The following is a 16,720-nucleotide window of genomic DNA, read 5'->3' as shown; positions in this document are numbered from 1 at the left end:
TGCTGGCCGGATAGAGAATACTCTTTCATCTCTGCAGTTATGATGCAGGGACGCAGAGTCCTACCTGTATCCTTGTACCTGGCCTGGTCTCCCTGATCAACCCGCGCCTGAAGGGTTTCTTTCTAATAATGGTCCTGGTGGTTGCGCAAGTCTAGACTGTCAGCTCCCGGAGGGAAGGCGGCTGGCAGCTGGCTCTGCGCAGACTGGGGGCGCCTCCCGGGCATGCAACCTGGCACAGGCTCCTTGACCTTGGCTCTCTCCCCACATGCTAGGAGCCCGGTTGGGGGCTCGGGACCCGCGTGTGGGTCCCGTCCAGAGAGCTCAGTGGTCCAGACCCCTACACTCCTAACACACGCACCCTCGCATGCACATTCCCGAGCCTGCGCGGGGTCCGTCCCGGGACAAGCCCATAAGTCGCGAACCTTCCAGCTCGGTCTGCCCGGACGGGTGGACCGGATCAGGCACCCCCTCCCCTCGGCTACCCAGCGCGCCTGGCCCAGCGCGGGCGGCTCCGGGGCGGGGCGGGGCCGGCGGCGGGAGGCCCCTCCCCGGGGGCGGGCCGGGGGCCGGCGGGGCTGGGGGCGGGGCGGGGCGGGCGGGCGGCGCGGGGGTGTCCCTCCCTCCCTCGCTCTCCCCGGTAAAGTCTCGCGGTGCTGCCGGGCTCAGCCCCGTCTCCTCCTCTTGCTCCCTCGGCCGGGCGGCGGTGACTGTGCACCGACGTCGGCGCGGGCTGCACCGCCGCGTCCGCCCGCCCGCCAGCATGGCCACCACCGCCACCTGCACCCGCTTCACCGACGACTACCAGCTCTTCGAGGAGCTTGGCAAGTACGGCCAGCCCGCCGCGGTCCCCGCCTGCCCTGCCGCCCGGGCGCTATGCGGCTTCTCGCCCCGCCCCCCGGCCCTGCACCGGCCGCTGCGGCGCCCCCTCGGCCGCCCCACCCCCGCCTTTCCCGCCTGCTGCCTCTGGGCCCCGCGCCCCCCGCGCCCTGCCCTGCATCCCCCTTGGCGCCCTGCAGCAGCTGGCGGGGCCGCTGCTCCCCGCGCGCCGCCGCGGACACCGCAGCCCCCGGACCTTTCCCGGGTGCCCTCCAGCCCCGCCCCTCTGCACCCTTCATGCGCCCCGCTCCCGACCACCTCCCAACGCTGCCAGGTTGCTCACTCCGCACCCTGAACCCAGGTCCCACGCGCCTCGCACTCAGGACCCTCGCCGGCCCTGCAGCCCTAGCCCCGCTGCGGAGCCCGGGCGTGGGGGGGCTGTTTGGCGCCCGGCCCCGCCCCCCGCGAGTGCCGCTCCAGGCTCCCAGCCCCTCGGCTGGGCAGTGCTGCGGCACCCCCGTCCCCTCCCCCCATCCCTGCAGTGGTCCCGGGAGCCGCGCCGCAGCCGCAGCATCCCCCTCCCCTCCGCACTGAGCTGGCCGCTGCAGCAGCCCCGGCCCCCCACCCCCACCCGCGGCATCGAGCCCGGCCACTGCAGCCCCCGCCCCGCCCGCCCCCCTAGACGTTTCCAGAGCTGAGAGTGCGAGCTCCCATTGGGGGGGGGACGTCAAGGAAAATAACATGGGAAGGGGAGTTCTTGATGTCTGACTGTGTCCTCTTTTCCCTTGCTGTCAGTTGAGCCGGGATGCAGTGAGATGAAGCCGGCTGTGGGAGAGGAGGGGGGGGGTTGAGCCTCACTTTGCCCCATGGTTGAGGGAGATTTCTCTTTCAGGGGATGATACCCTCTTTTTAATCTCTCCTTCCCCAACCCTCAACTGTTCCTGGTGAGAGAAGGGCAGGGTCTGTCTGCTCCCTTCTGCCCTGGTTCTCTTGGCCGGGACCGCAGGGCTGTCTGAGATGCAGCAGGTGTGTGTTTTCAGCGTCGCCCACCCGCTCCTGATGTGCAGCCTGAGGTGGAGGCTGTTGCCTTGCCCAGGGACTGGATGAGGGGGTGGGAGCGCGGCACACCACCCACATCTGTTCAGTGACCTGCGGTGGCCGCGTCCTTCTGCCTCACGTTGGATAGTGGTGGTCGCAGCCCCGGTGTGTGTGCGTGTGACTAGAGGTCTGGTGGTGGGAGCATCATCGTCCCCAGACTTGAAGTGTGTCTGTGTCACTCTGCCCTGCTCCGTGTCCCAGTTCTTTCCCCCTTCTCCCTCCAGGGGTGCTTTCTCTGTGGTCCGCAGGTGTGTGAAGAAAACCTCCACGCAGGAGTATGCAGCAAAAATCATCAATACCAAGAAGTTGTCTGCCCGGGGTGAGTGTTCCCTGTCTTGACCTCTTCCTGAGGATGCCTCCAGGGGCTATGGTTTCTTCTGAAGGAGCCCCAGAAATTGGGGGTTGTGCGTTTTAGCACTTGGAGAGGAGTTGGAATTTCAGACTGATTGGACTTTGTGTCAGGCTGAAGCCAGAAAAGGAGTTGCATGGGGGACTGGAAGTGCCCAGGTACAAAAGAATGAAGGAAGAGATGCAGGTAGCTGCAGTGGCCCCCAAAGGCTCGAGGGAGTTCAGTCTTCAGGGAGGTGGAGGATATGGGGGTAGTGGGTGGTACAGAATGGGGAGCTCTTAATTTGGGGCATTTGGAGCCCTCTCCCTTTGGGGCAGTGGTGGCTACTGCAGGCCTTTCCTGGTCCCTGTGCCCCAGTGGTGACTTAGGATGGAAATGCAGTAAGTGAGCAGCTCTGACAAAGCCAGCCTCCCCTGCCCACCAGGCGGCAGAACAGACTCCCAAGGGAAGGGAATCTGTAAACATCAGGGGAGGCTGCTACTGGCGAGGGCTTCTTAGGAACAAATTCTGCCAGATGAACTTGATTGCTTTTTTGATCAAATTACAAAGTTGATGGTGCAGCAGCAGATGTAGTCTGTCCTGGGTGGAGGGTGATGCCTCATGGTCTAGAAATCCCAAAGGCCTGGTTTGGGCAGGAACTGCACTGCCTCCAAGTCTGAGGAGCATAAAGGCCAAGGCTTATGGGGCCTCACTTGCGAGATCCTCCCAAGTACCTGAGGCTAGGAGGGTCAGGGCCTGTCTTTCACACCTTGAACCTACACTCTCTGAACCTCCTATTGGGTGCTTGCCAAACTCACCTCATCTGATAGGTGTAGACCCAGCATTGTGTGAAGTGCTCTGTAAACAGGTCTGGTGAGTACAGAGGTCAGATCTTGGAGGGCTGCAGGGTGCAGTTGGGGAACAAAGGTTGTGAGACTCAGAGAATGGAATTAGGGCTGGGCAGTAGGATGCCATAAATGTATTAGGAGCCAGGACACATGCCCTGGGGAAGACATGGGCCTTGGCCAATAATGACCCGGGTTTCTCTGGGATAAGAGACGTAATAGATGTCCCAAATGCTCAGAGAAGCTCTACAATTTCACGGAGATGACATTGGGCTTCTATCATGTTGGCAGTTGTTCTGGGACCTGTTTAGCAGGGCCTTGTCCACCACCTGGCTGGGGACTCTCTCTCCATCCCCCTAGTAGAGCACTAATTTCTGACTCCCATCCAGCTCCACCTCTTGCTGTTCGTGTGTATTGCCTATAAAGTTGGACTTGTTTGTTTTCTTTTTCTCTGGGTACCTTGAGTCTGAGGATGGTTGCCATAGAGATATGTGGGCAGTCAGATGCCCTCCTTCCCTGGAGTAGGGGTGGGGGGGGACAACAGGGGCTGGGATCTCTGGCAGACATCCTCTGGCCAAGGATGGAAGGTGCAGGCAGGAACGATGGCTTGAGGCTGGATACCTCTCATACCCACACAGCAGAACCCTGGTGCATCAGAAACGGGGCTGGTGTCTGGTGTCTCCAGTTGATGACGCAATGCTTTGCTATCCTCATCTCACCAGTGTCCTCTGACCCAGGGGTAAGGGAAGGAGAGACGGCTGGAAGCCAAATTCTGGGATGTGAGGAAAGGTGATGTGGTGACTTCCTGCAGCTGCCTGACTGGGGCTTTCATTTCCTACTCCTTCCCTACCTGCCTGAACTTCCATGACCTGTGTGATAGCATCGCTTTCCCTTCCTCACCTCCTTTCAACCTTGTCCCATCTTTCCCAACGGATATCTTTCCCTGGCCAAACTGGATGAGGTTTGATTTCTCTTTGATTTCCCCCCCTCCTCAAGAAGAGGATTCTTGTGTAAAAGTATATGCTTCAGACAGAAACTCCCCCTCTCCCAAAATGGATATGCCAAGACTGGGCTCTGTTGTGTGGCTTCGTGTGCCAGGTTGACTTTGGGACAGAGGCACAGATGATAGGCACAGATGCCAGCCAGAGGGGTCAGAATGTGTAAGTGCCAGCCAGTACTGTGTGGAGGTGGGAGAGTGGAAAGGGGCTGTCTTGGAGATGGAGGGAACAAGGTGGAGCTGGACTATAGGTGTGGGCATGGGGGATGTGAGCTCTTGGAGAGAACTGGGCCGGGGTAGCCATGGGCTGGTGCCCATGGGGTTAGGGAGTGAGGGCCATGGCTTCCCTGCAGACTCTCAGTTTACACTGTATATTTTATAAAGGTGCAGGCACTGGGGCTGGGTTTCACTCGTCGCTGTCTGTTTAGGGCTCCGCAGGTGTTGGATTTCTGTGTCTGGGAATGTCGTGGGCCCACCAGGGTCATCTATGAAGGTCTGAAGGGGCTTGCTGTGTTCACTGGGTCTTCCTGCCTGCTATCTTTCTTGTTTGTGATTCTCTGGGCTACAAACTGAAAAGATAGAGGGTATAGAGCTGTTTCTTTTTGGCATCCTCGGTGAGGTGGCTGGGAGGCAGGGAGAGGGATCACCTGGTCTTCTAGGGGGTCCAGTTGAGACAGGAAGCCTTCTTTTGGGCTGTTGTGTCTTGTCTCTATGGTCTCAGAGGCCCACATTGGCGGCTAGGTTGTAGGGTGGGGAGTTCATGCGGATATGCATTGAGCACTGTCTTTGTCTGCGGGCCTGTCTACATAAAGTCACTGAAAGTCACATAACGTCACTCCGTTTGCTTCAGAACCGTGATAGGAGTGGAGCTGGGTTCTTAAGGGAGCCCATGGTTCCAAGCTTAGCTCCACTAGGCCGAAGGAGGCATTTAAAATAGGCTTGGATGCAGGAGCTAGTGGGCCAGGTGATGGCAATGATAAGTCGTTATTTTAAGATTTAAGAGCACCCCCCTCAAGGAGCCTGAGCCCTTATGTCTTTTTTTATTTTTAAATCTTCATATTCCCTTCTTATCTTTATTCATATGCATACAGATTTTCACCTCGCGGAGCATAACATTTTATATCCTGCTCTCTTTGCTTATATCCAAAGTATTTCCCCCATATTGCTACAGTTGAAGGGCAAATGGTCCTTTCTTCTACGTTGTTTAGGATTTATCCCTAGAACAATCAGCATCAGAAGAAACTTCTGTGTATGTACCATTTATCTGGATTCCAGTTGCTTTCACTGAGATGGATACTGGGGTAATGCCCTTGGCCTTACTAAGAGATGCTATTGGAAATGGTGTTATGAAATCTGTTATAATACTTTAACATATTTATTTAATCTGTACATTCCATGTGAAGAAATTTCTTTTGAAGCTAAATGTAAGCAAAAGCTTTCCTCTTTGTGAGGACCTGGGAGGTGAGGGAAGGGTCCTTATGTGTTTCTTTACTTCTTCATGGACAGGCCCTAGCGAAGTGCCTGACTTTTGCCGGCCACATACGCATTAAATGAGTGGGTCAAGAGGACTATGTAACCAATCGTGGTTGCCTTTTGGCTTTGGCTCCCAGGAAACTCAGAGTCAAGTTGCCAGAGTCCTTGTACCCTGCTACAGGCTTGGGTCCTCCCTTTCTGATGCAGGGAGCCAGGCTGCAGACCTGATACGGCTGCTGGAAGAGAGGACAGATGAGGATAAAGACCTGTACTTGGGGCATAAGGCAGAGTGGGAGATGTAGGCAGACATTTAGCTGATGATTCCTCCTTCCTTGTCACTAATGGCACTATAGGGCCACTGTTGAGATCTCTTCCAAGTAGTGATTTTGAATTTATTGTGCATAAGGATCACCCTGAGTACTGGTTTTAAAAATGCAGATTTCCGAACTTTAGCCACAGAGATTCTGCTTTAGAAAGTCTAGGGTGGGGCTGCAGAATCTGCATTTTTAACACATGCTCCAGTGAATTTCATGCAGGTGAAGCATGAGCCACTCTTTAAGAGATGCCACCTAAAATCTGCAACAACAGTTGCTCTTGCCATGCCCTCTGGAATTCAACAGACACACCTTGGCCCAGCCTTCTCCAGATTGTGTGTCTGTTGCTATGTGGCCATCTGTGCACATGGGCTGTTCTGTGATTAGGGGCCTCGTTCTGGGCCTCCGGATTGGGGTGTCTGTGTCTGAGGCTGCGGCAAGCTGGGTTGTGGCATGTTGGCCACCAGAAGGGTAAAGGCTGTCCCTTTCTGGGTCCAGCTGGCCCTGGGGACTGAAATGGGATCCCCTGGATGGTGCCAGCTGAGAATCCCCGCCCCCTTAGTGTTGGCCTGAGTAGCCCCCATGACATTTGTGTCCCCTGTGGTATCTCCCAGTGAGACTTTCCTGTTAAGGATCTGGGTGAAGTGAGGGGAAGAGAAGGGAGGAGGAAGCAGCAATGCAGGGAGTAGGAGAAGGAAGAGAAATCCACACAGCACTGGAACACCGGCCTCGAGGAAGCATTTAAGGAGGCTGTGTGCAAAACCATGCCTTCCCCCTGCGGGTAAAACAGGCCAATTTCTGTAAACAGAAAAATGGGCATCCTGCATATCGGTGATGGAACGCCTCTACCTTCTCTCCTGAAGGGATGGAAGCCGACTGCAGGTCCTTCTGTGCGAAGGCTTCTGCCGGGCGGCTTTTGTCACATGGTCACGTTGAGCTGGGGGCCTTAGCGCACACAACACTGGCCTGTCCCCCTCCCCTCCCACCTGCCTTCTCAGAGTGACTTGGGGTGCTGCATCACGGTGTGGGGATGGAGGTGGGAAGGTTACCCTGTCCCATCAGGGAGGCCCCTGCCTTCTTCCTGCTGCTTCCTCTGGTCCCTTGTCACCATACCCTTGTTAGAAGCTGTGCTGAAACCCTAGAGGTGTGTGGCTGACCCCATTCTCTGCTGAGGCTGGAGACAGGGAAGGGGAGGCTGTGTGTGACCATTCCTGCTCCCATCTCTATGCTTGCTGCTCTCTGAACAGCTTTGGCAGACCAACAAGGGCCTGATCCCATGGGTGCCAAAAGGGTGGTGACAGGAGGACATGGGCACTTTGCACCTCTTGAATGCCTCTCTGCAGAGCCCCTTTGTCATCTGCCCATGGCCAGACAGATCTGCCGCAGGACTGCTGGGGAAACCAAGGCACAAAAGCTTTGTCTGGGGTCTTTTTTTTTTTTTTTTTGCACTGCAGGTGCCTGTGACTTTGCCAGGGCTCAGACCCAGCATCCTTAGTCCGTGTGGCCTCCACCCACTCCTTGGCGCCTTTCTTTAAAACACAGGTTCTGGATACTTTGTTCCTGTGATGAATCTTGGCATATCACCTCACACCTCTCCATCTAAGCCCCAAGCTCCAAGCCTGGTGGAGCAAATCCCTCCTCGTTGCTGGCTGAGGCCCCATTCCCATCTGTACCCACCTCTCTGGGCTGTGCGGTGGGGAGATTTCCAGCCACTCCTCCCCAACACCATCTCCGCTTCCTGGGCCCTATCAGCAGCAGCCGCAGCTTCCCATCTGCTCCCCTCTTTTCTCCTCCCTTTCTTTCCCCTCCCCCCTGCTTGCTGCTGCCCTGGGAGGAGCTATTTTTAGGGGCTGCTTCCTGGGATGTTTTACTTGGGGCTGGTTACCATGAAGGAAATGTCACCAAAACAGTGGGCAAAGGCTGCAGGCACCAGGAGCCCTGCCGGGGGCCATGGAGAACACGATGGCTGACCCTTTTCTGGCCCTTGAGAGCAGCCAGAGTGTCCCCAGGCAGAGCCTTGCCTTCTTGGGGCTTGCTAGTGACCCCTTGGGGATTTTCTCCGTCAAAGCTGATTTAGGGCCTTTTCGCTGTAGGGCATTTTTTGGAGCCTCTCTCCCTCCTTAGAGCTTCCCTTGCCTTGAGATCCAGAGGCCAAAGTGGGGCTCAGGTCTTTGTGTCACCAAGTTAAAACTGCGTAAGGACTGAAGATAAGGGGAGGATGCTGGGTACATGCACAGAGCCTTGGGGGTTCACATGGGCACATTTCAGGCCCCGTCCCTCTGTATCACATCCCCCAGCTAGTCACCAGGTGTACACGGGTGAGGGCATTAGAAGCCGTGGTCCTGCTCCTGCGTGGTGGATGGACTTTGCTTTTAATTGGAGACTCTTTGCACCTTTAGAGTGAGATTCAAAGAGGGAGGGATGTGGCATCGCAGTGTCAGGATGAGGTCGGTGGGATTGTGGCTTGGGAATCCCACTGGTCAGTGCCCCAGGCCCAGGGCTGTGCATAAGCAGCTGGGGAAGGTGGATTATGACACCAAATCCCTGCCGTGTCCTTGTTTCTGCTCAGAGTGACCCCAAGGGGGCCAGACAGGAGCCTCTGTTGCTTGGAAAGAAGATGAGGGGCACTCAGGAGGGCAGCAAGTGAGGCTGCCTCCCATCAAGCCCTGAAATCAGTGGGGCTGCAGGAAGCTTCTCACATCCATGTTTGGGGTCACAGGCACAGACCTGCAAAATGCCGTTTGCAAAATTAAGAATGCCTTTGAGATTGGAACTTGGGAGAGCCCTCAGTCAGAGTAGGAATGTGCATCCTTTCCCACGTACAGAGGGTTGTATGTTTAGGTGGCAGCAGGATCTTAGTGCTGTCATTTGTGTGGTTTTTTTTTTTTTTTTAGGAAAATGTCTCTAAGTCAAGCAGGCCCGTCTCTGAGAGAGCCATGGAGAGTCTGTGGCCAACCCTCCCTGGTCCCCTGACCTGGCAGAGGAAGGAAAGGGCATTGGAGTAGGCTTCTGTCTTCAGGCCAGAGGGGGAGGTGGTTCAAGGGCAGGCTTGGTGCACCCCTTGGCTGCACGCTATCACCTCCCTATCTGCTTCCTCTTTTCTGCATCGCTCGGTGCATCTGGTCACTTCTTGCTACCCTTCCTGTGAATCGTGGAGCCTTGGACCAAGTCCTGAAGCACTTGGGCAGAAGGCGGGAGAGGCTGGGTTTCTAGGATCCTTGTTTCCCAGGGCCTAGCTCTGGCCTCGGCTCAGACCACTCTGGCCTGGGCAGGCTGCTGGGGAAGGGCTGGAGCCGCTTCTGCTTTCTGCTCCTGTTGCTACCTCTGCTCATGTTGGGGAAAACCTGCAGAGGGCTGTGGTTGGAGCTGGGCTGAAGGCCGGCAGGGGTGGGTCTCTCCATGGCAGTAGCACACAGGCAGGCAGGAAGTGGCCCTGTGCAAAAGCGGGAAGTGGCTGTTGTCAAACAGGAAGGGGGGGCTGGGCTGTGGGAGGGGCGGGGATGAGCCTGGTAGAAAGGTGGGTGGAGGAGGGTCCACCTTGGAAGGTCTGAGCATCTCCCTAGTGGTCACTGCAAGGAGGGGTGTCTCCAGGGAGACCTTTGCAGCACCTTGGGATACTGAGCCAGGGCCCTCCCACTATAGACCAAGCCCATTCAGTGGCCTCGCCCTTTTTGGGGTTGGGGATGCTGCGTCCAGCTGGGATGCCCTTGCCATTGGGAAAGATGATCTAGAAACCACTACTCCATCCTGGAACCCCTCTGCTACCGCTGCTGCTGGGGTGGACCCTCTGCTTTTTTGCAGCTGTGGGGCAGCCCTGGAGGTGACTACAGGACAGGAAGTGTCAGGGGAAGAGATAGGAGACAACAGCTGGAGAGGCTGGGTGGTGGCCGGGCAGTGCATGGCGGCAGGAACGGGGAGAGCGTGGCAGGCAGAAACCTCTGTTCATTGAGGAGAGCTTGTGGATGGCAGGGCGCCACGGCTGCGAGGAAGAGGAGGGAAGCAGACAGTGGCACATCCTGCGGTGTTCCCCTCTCTCTGAGGAGCCCCTGTTGCTGCCTGTCACCTGCAGACTGTAGACACTGGTGGGCCCCACCAAAACAGGGAAGGACACTCCACCCCCAGGACTGCAATGGAGGACCATGTGGGGAGCCCAGAAGCCAGGCAGGAGGGCTTAGTTGCTGTGTTGCAGACCCTGTATCTGCCTGGGACAGTGGGTCCCATTCACAGTGTCTCTGGTGATAGCTGTGGCCACAGGCCCAGCCCAGGAGACCCTGTCAAGCTTCTCACTGGGCCCTTGGAAAGGAGCTATATGCCAGACCTTATGCAAAACTCTTGACCTGTACCACCTCAGTTAAACCTCAGATCTTGCTGGCTCCATTTTAGAAGTGAGGAGCCTCTTGGCTGGACACAGTGGCTCAGGCCTATAATCCCAGCACTTTGGGAGGCTGAGGCGGGCGGATCACGAGGTCAGAAGATGGAGACCATCCTAGCGAACACAGTGAAACCCCATCTCTACTAAAAAATACAAAAAAATTAGCCAGGCATAGTGGTGGGTGCCTGTAGTCCCAGCTACTCGGGAGGCTGAGGCAGGAGAATGGCGTGAACCCGGGAGGCGGAGCTTGTAGTGAGCCGAGATCGTGCCACTGCACTCTAGTCTGGGCGACAGAGCGAGACTCAGTCTTAAAAAAAAAGAAGTGAGGAACCTCTTTCCCAGGATAAGGTGCCTGGCTCACTGTCTCACCTCCTTTGGGTCCTAATCAAATGTCACCTCCTTACTGAGGCTTTCCTGGACTGCCCTACTTAAATCTACACTCCCCGCTTTCTCTGCTTTTTCTACGCAGCACTTGCTGTGACATCTAATGTGCCATTGAGTTTTCTTATTGTCTGTCCCTCCCCCACATACAATCCACTAGAGTGTCAGCTCCATGAGGGCAGGGATTTTTGTCTGTTTTGTTCACCACTGTCTTCCTAGCATCTCGAATACTGCCTGTCATATAGTAGGCCTCAGTAAATATTTCTTTTTTTTTTTTTTTGAGACAGAGTCTCGCTCTGTCACCCAAGCTGGAGTGCAGTGGCCCAATCTTGGCTCACTACAGCCTCCACCTCCTGGGTTCCAGTGAGGATGTCTGGCTAAATTTTGTATTTTTAGTAGAGATGGGGTTTTACCATGTTGGCCAGGCTGGTCTTGAACTCCTGACCTCAAGTGATCCACCCACCTTGGCCTCCCAAAGTACTGGGATTGACCTACCGTGACCAGCCATGATAAATATTTCTTGAAGGAATGAATGAAGCTCGGGTGGGTTTAATAGCTTGCCGGATGTGGCAGTGTTGAGCTCAGTCCAGGGCTGTCTGACTCCAAAACCGATGTGTTGTTAATTGCCATACTCCACAGTTTAGAATCAGAATGAGGATCAAGGTGCGGTCCTGGGGTTCAGAGAAGACCTGGGCCTTGCCGGGAACACAGGGCTCAGCTCCTTGGAGTTAAGGCTGAACTAAGAGGCCAACAAGGACCCTCTGGATGCTGGGCAGCTCCTTTGAGGAGTTGGGAGCCTGAGTCTTTGTGTCTCCTCTCCACTCGAAGTCACCGGTAAATCATCGTGCCCTTATTTTTAGTGCTGTTGCTGTTGTGGGACTGTAACCATTAGCTAGTAAGAGACTTAAGGAAGGAGATAAACATTAATCTTCTGGGCCTTCCCTCAGCTGCCACCTCCGCATTGCAAGATGCTGTTCTCCTGCACCTGCCCAGGCAACGAAGCTCGAGAGTTATGGACTGGAGGGTGGTGAGATGTGTGCCCAGAGAGAGGGCTGTGGGTGTGTAGCTTTGGGGCTGGCTAGCTTGGTAGCTCCATCTCAAGTCCAGGGATGGAAGGAAGGTGGGGTCATGTCAACATCCTGCCAGATCTGGAAGAAGCAAGCCCCGCAGCCACCAGGCGAGGCTGTTACAGCCTCCTTGAGTGCCTGCTTCTGGAGGTCACTGGCCACATCCCTGTGCCTGGGACCAGGGGATGCCAGGTGATCTGGGAGTTGGGAGTGACTTGGGGTTCTCCTGGCTGCATCCTGGTCGGTGATCATGCTGAACCCAGGGACAGGAAGGAAGGTCTGACCCAGATCTTTGGGCAGCTGGGACGGATTAGCTGGGCAGTAGGAACTAATCTCTGTCTGTCCCCACCTCCTTCCACAAAGTAGAGCTGTTGCTAGAGGGAAAGTTTAGGACAAAGCTGGGTTTGGTTAGTGAAACAATAAATGTGAATTTCTTCTAGTCCATAATCCCTACATTATCTCAAACTGACAGGCCTGGGTTTGAATCTCAGTTCTATCTCTTTCCTGCTGTGGGATCTTGGGCAAGTTACTTAACTTCCCTGGGCCTCCGTTTCTTTCATCATCTGGAAATGTGGACAATCATAGCATTCACCTGATGGGATCATTGTGCGGGCCATGGGAAGATTTACAGAGGCTTTTTGCTGTTTAGGGTAGAGGCAGGGAGACAGGAATAGCTTGGCAGCTATGGATGTGGAGGCGCGTGCCCGGGCCTGGATAATTCGGGGTGAACTGGACTCTCTTCCTTTTGGACCCCCTCCAAAGCCTGGAGTCTTAACTCAACTCTCACCATTCTTTATCTGGCCATAATAGTACAGGGGTGGAGAAAGAGGGTTCTAGGCTCAGATCACCTGCATCACTGCCTGTCCGTGTTACCTTAGGCAGATTACTCTCTTTTTAAACCTGTTTCCTCAGTAATATAATGGAGCTAATCAGATCCCTACTTCACAGAGTTTCTGTAGGTATGAAATATGGTAATCCATGCCTCTGCCTGATACGTAGTCAATGCTCAGTAAGCGATTGTTATGGCTACTACTGTGGTTATTGGTGAACCCTTATTAAGCCCCTGTTTACAGAAAGAACTCTAGAAAGCACTACCCGGAAAGGTACCCCCGCCCTTCGAAGAGCTTGCAACTGAAAGATAACTGATGTAATATATGATGTGAGAATCGTGAGAAGTGCATTGGGAAATTGGGGGGGTGGAGTAGGAGGGAGAAGTCACAGTCTACCGAGAGGAGCAGGGAAGACTTCATGAAGGAGGTGACTTTTGGCAGGATTTCAGCAAGTAGAAAGAGGGAAGGACAGTGAGGGAGGGCTGTGAGGCCTCCGTGCTGTGAGTAGCATCCTCTCTTCCCACGTACTGGAGCTCTGCCTTCCTGTGGAAGGAATTGACCCACGCAGCTCACTTGGATCTGGGGACTTGTGGATTTCTGGTTATTCCACCAAAACCGAGTAATCCTGGCGTCTGAATGTGAAGAGGTCAAAGCTCACAGCAGTGGTGGCCAAGAGGACCCTGGGGAGAAGCAGGATTTGTGTCCTGGTTTCTCTTTCTATAAAATGGGCATCATACTAATGCCAACCTCCTAGAGTTGTTATGAGGATAAATTAAAAGAGGCAGCTGCCTGGTGTAGAAGTAAGCTCTCAATAAATGTTAGCTATTATTATTTTAAGTCATCATTATCTTGATCATCAACCTCTTTATTATCAGCATCATTATGTTTCAGGCTTGCCATCAGGACTATGTAGAGAATATATGCAAAACCCCTAGCCAGTGCCAAGTATGTATTAGGTGCTCAGTATAACTTAGCTATTATTAGTATTCTTAACAAGAAAGAGATTCTGGGCCAGGTGCGGTGGCTCATGCCTGTAATCCCAACATTTTGGGAGGCCGAGGCGGGTAGATCACCTGAGGTCAGGAGTTCGAGACCAACCTGGCCAACATGGTGAAACTCCGTCTCTACTAAAAGTATAGAAATTATCCAGGCATGGTGGTGTGTGCCTGTAATCCCAGCTACTTGGGAGGCTGAGGCAGGAGAATTGCTTGAACCCAGGGGGCGAAGGTTGCAGTGAGCTGAGATGGCATCACTGCACCCCAGCCTGGGCAACAGAATGAGACTCTGTCTCAAAAAGAAAAAAATAAAAGAGATTCTGGACACCCTAGGCCACTGAAACCCTGTTGTGGTGGAAAGAGCGCCAGAGTTTTAGTTGAAGACCTGGATTCACATCCCAGCTCTGCTGCTCACTGGCTCATTTCCTCATCTGGAAAAGGTGGTCACAACTATCTGGCCCAGGCCTGGTGGCTGTCACCTATAGTTCCAGCTATTCAGGAGCTGAGGTAGGAGGATCACTTGAGCCCAGGAGTTTGAGGCTGCGATCATGCCACTACACTCCTGCCTGAGGGACAGAGTGAGACCTAAAATGAAGGGAAAAGAAGCTGTCTCCAGGATTGCCATGACTTGCTGCATTACTTCAGCAAATCATTACAAGTGCATAGTTAGTACCTAAGAACTGAAGGAATATGAGTAACAAGGTGACCACAAGGAGAATGGATGGTTGATGGCTTTTATTTTTTCTCTTCTGCTTTTAGATCACCAGAAACTAGAACGTGAGGCTCGGATATGTCGACTTCTGAAACATCCAAACATCGGTGAGTGCCTGGTCATGGAGCATTTTGTGGGTATTTTGTAGAAGCAGGGAGAACAGATATCCACTGCTTTTGTGTGTGGGATCACCTCTGTCTGTGGACCTTCACCTGGTGTCTGTTTTTACATGAGCAGGATAGCAACTGTGTCTCAGAATTCTGGGGCATTCTAGTTTAGAGACCTGAGTATCTGCATCACTGCGGCACCTTCTCAGGGCTGGGGTGTGAGGCATCAGAATAGGTTTCAGACGCTATTTCTTCCCTTTCTCCTTCTGTCTTTGGGCTGAGGTCCAGGGTCCTCAGCGTGTGAGGTTCCGGGCTCCTAGCCTGCCAGCATCCCTCACCAGGGGCCATCCACAGCCCTCATGAAAGGGTCAGGATTTTGTTTGTGGACCTGAAAGAGTTTTGTTCCTGCTGCAGTGTCCTGCACACTCTGGGGGTTTCCATGGTGCTCCCATTTGTATTCCCCAGAGCCAGGAAAGCAAGCTGCCCCCTCGCCTGGCTTCTCTGGAGAAGGGATGGCAGGAACCACTCAGATGGGGAAGGAGAAAAAAGAGGATTTCTCCCTGCTCCCACCCTGACTTGGGGGACAAGAGAACATTGTTGGTTGTGCTAAAGCCTGAGGATGTTTGCCTGCCTCAACCCACTCTGGCTCAGTTTTACTTTGTTCAGCTGAAACCGTCTTTGCCAAAAGCGTTGGCCCTGATTTGGTGCTCCTTGCAGAAGGGACAGAAACTGGGCTGGCTGCAGTGTCTGAGCAGAAGCCCCAGTGTTGACTTGAGGCAGAGCAAGGAGCATCTCCTAGGTTTTCCCTAAAAGCCCTGAGTCATCACAAAAGACAACACGTGTTCTGTGCTCCTCAGGCATGGCCTAAATATCAGGGCTCCCACCGTGCCCCGGAGGCCACCTGCTCTGCTCTGTTGGCGGCCAGGGCTGTGAGGTGACTTGCTGAAGCCTAATGCTTCCTTCAGAGCTACCCAGCCCCTGGCTTCCTAGGTCTCGGGCTAGAACACTCAAAGTGAGCTCTGTCAGGGAAAGGCTGAGGTCCTGCTCTAGCCCTCTGGGAGAGGAGCAGCTCTGAGGTAGTCAGAACGTCAGCTGTGCAGGGCTTTGTGGATGGCAATCAGCAGCTTGGATTACACCCGAAGCAGATTGGCGTGGCTCGTGGCGATCGGCTCTGCCTGATGCAGTGTGTTCTGCAGAGCCAGCACCTCTCAGCTGGTGGGTTCCTGGCCTCAGAACTACTGGAGCTCCTAGGTGGTCTCTAAGGTTAGGCCTTTACCTGAAAATAGCGCACTGGGGACTGACGTGTTGCCCTGGGTAGGAGAGGGCCCACAGAGGGTAACACCTAGAACAGCAGTCATGGATTCAGGCATGTTTTGCTTGGCTGGCTCAGTGGTCTAAAAATATTTTTATTATTTGCCAATATTTAAAAATGAGATTTCACATTTTGAAGAAAAAAAATCTATTCCCTTGCCTTTCCAGTCAGAAGGCTCAGCTCTGCTGAGTCCCCACCTTGCATGGCGAGAAGGAGCTGTGGGGAGCAGTGACTGCCCCTGCAGCCCGCTGGCCACCATCCTTGTCACCCACTATGAGCTCACATTTGCATTGCCCACCTGGGCCCCTGCAGGCCTTGCAAGCTTGTGACCTCTGACCTAGAAGTTCCAGAACAGGAAGAAAAAGCGTGTGCGTGACTAAAGCCACCCATAAGCCCAGAAGCATTTTGATGTTCCAGACCTGGGTCTCAATATCTGAGGAAGGTAACTTCCTTTTATGCTCCTTGTGACCAACTGGTACAGCAGTGATAATCTGACTTCATGTAGGCAGGAGAACAGCAGCTAGGGGTCAATGATGCGGGAGGCAGAACCACGTCCGCATCACCCGCGACGAAGGTGGGTTGACCACGGACGGGTCAGGGTATAATGAAGACAATTGAGAAATTAACAGGAAGGACAAAATAGAATTCTAGCAGAAAAAAGCCCTAGGCGTCTTTTTATTTATTTCTAGAATTAAATACATACTTTTTTACCTCTTAGACTTCACTTCATTTGGTAGCCGTTTCCTTTCACCATCTGCCCTGGGCTCAGAATGGAGGCAGGCGGAGACCATCTATCCTGGCCGTCTGCTCAGAGGCCAGGTCGGGCACAGTCACTATGTTGGCCTCTGATTTCCTAGAACTGTGCTTCCATTTCATGACTGCTCCCAGGTCCTAAGGAGGTTGGTCCGAGGACCGATTCTGGGGTTGAGGGTGGGCAGAGGGAAATGGGAGTCAGGACTGTGTCCTGGGAGCTCCAGCATCCGGTGGGAACCAGGGCTCTTGGAGATGTGGCGGAGCTGCAGGTCCAGGAGGCTGCGGTTGCCATGGATCTGGACCTGGCTTGTGGCAGGAGA

At 54.3% G+C, this 16,720-nt stretch overlaps 1 protein-coding gene across 16 annotated transcripts in view; it reads left to right on the top strand.

Annotated features, from left to right (window-relative positions):
- The first annotated feature begins 635 nt into the window (after positions 1-635).
- Positions 636-16,720, top strand: part of LOC116269451 (calcium/calmodulin-dependent protein kinase type II subunit gamma-like) — a 53,276-nt gene continuing 37,191 nt past the window's right edge. For 11 of the 16 annotated variants that reach the window (XM_031652313.1, XM_031652312.1, XM_031652308.1 and 8 more), the window contains exons 1-3: positions 636-825; positions 2,139-2,233; positions 14,276-14,335. In XM_031652313.1, the coding sequence (XP_031508173.1) occupies positions 761-825; positions 2,139-2,233; positions 14,276-14,335 (220 nt within the window). In that variant the 5' untranslated portion in view covers positions 636-760. The remainder of the gene's footprint in view (positions 826-2,138; positions 2,234-14,275; positions 14,336-16,720) is intronic. The other 5 variants (XM_031652301.1, XM_031652307.1, XM_031652310.1 and 2 more) reach the window with 5 other exon arrangements.

Source organism: Papio anubis, chromosome 11 (genome assembly GCF_008728515.1).
Source record: "Papio anubis isolate 15944 chromosome 11, Panubis1.0, whole genome shotgun sequence".
Lineage (NCBI taxonomy): Eukaryota > Metazoa > Chordata > Mammalia > Primates > Cercopithecidae > Papio > Papio anubis.
The sequence above is the reverse complement of the archived record's forward strand: the minus strand, read 5'-3'. Positions and strand labels throughout refer to the sequence as shown.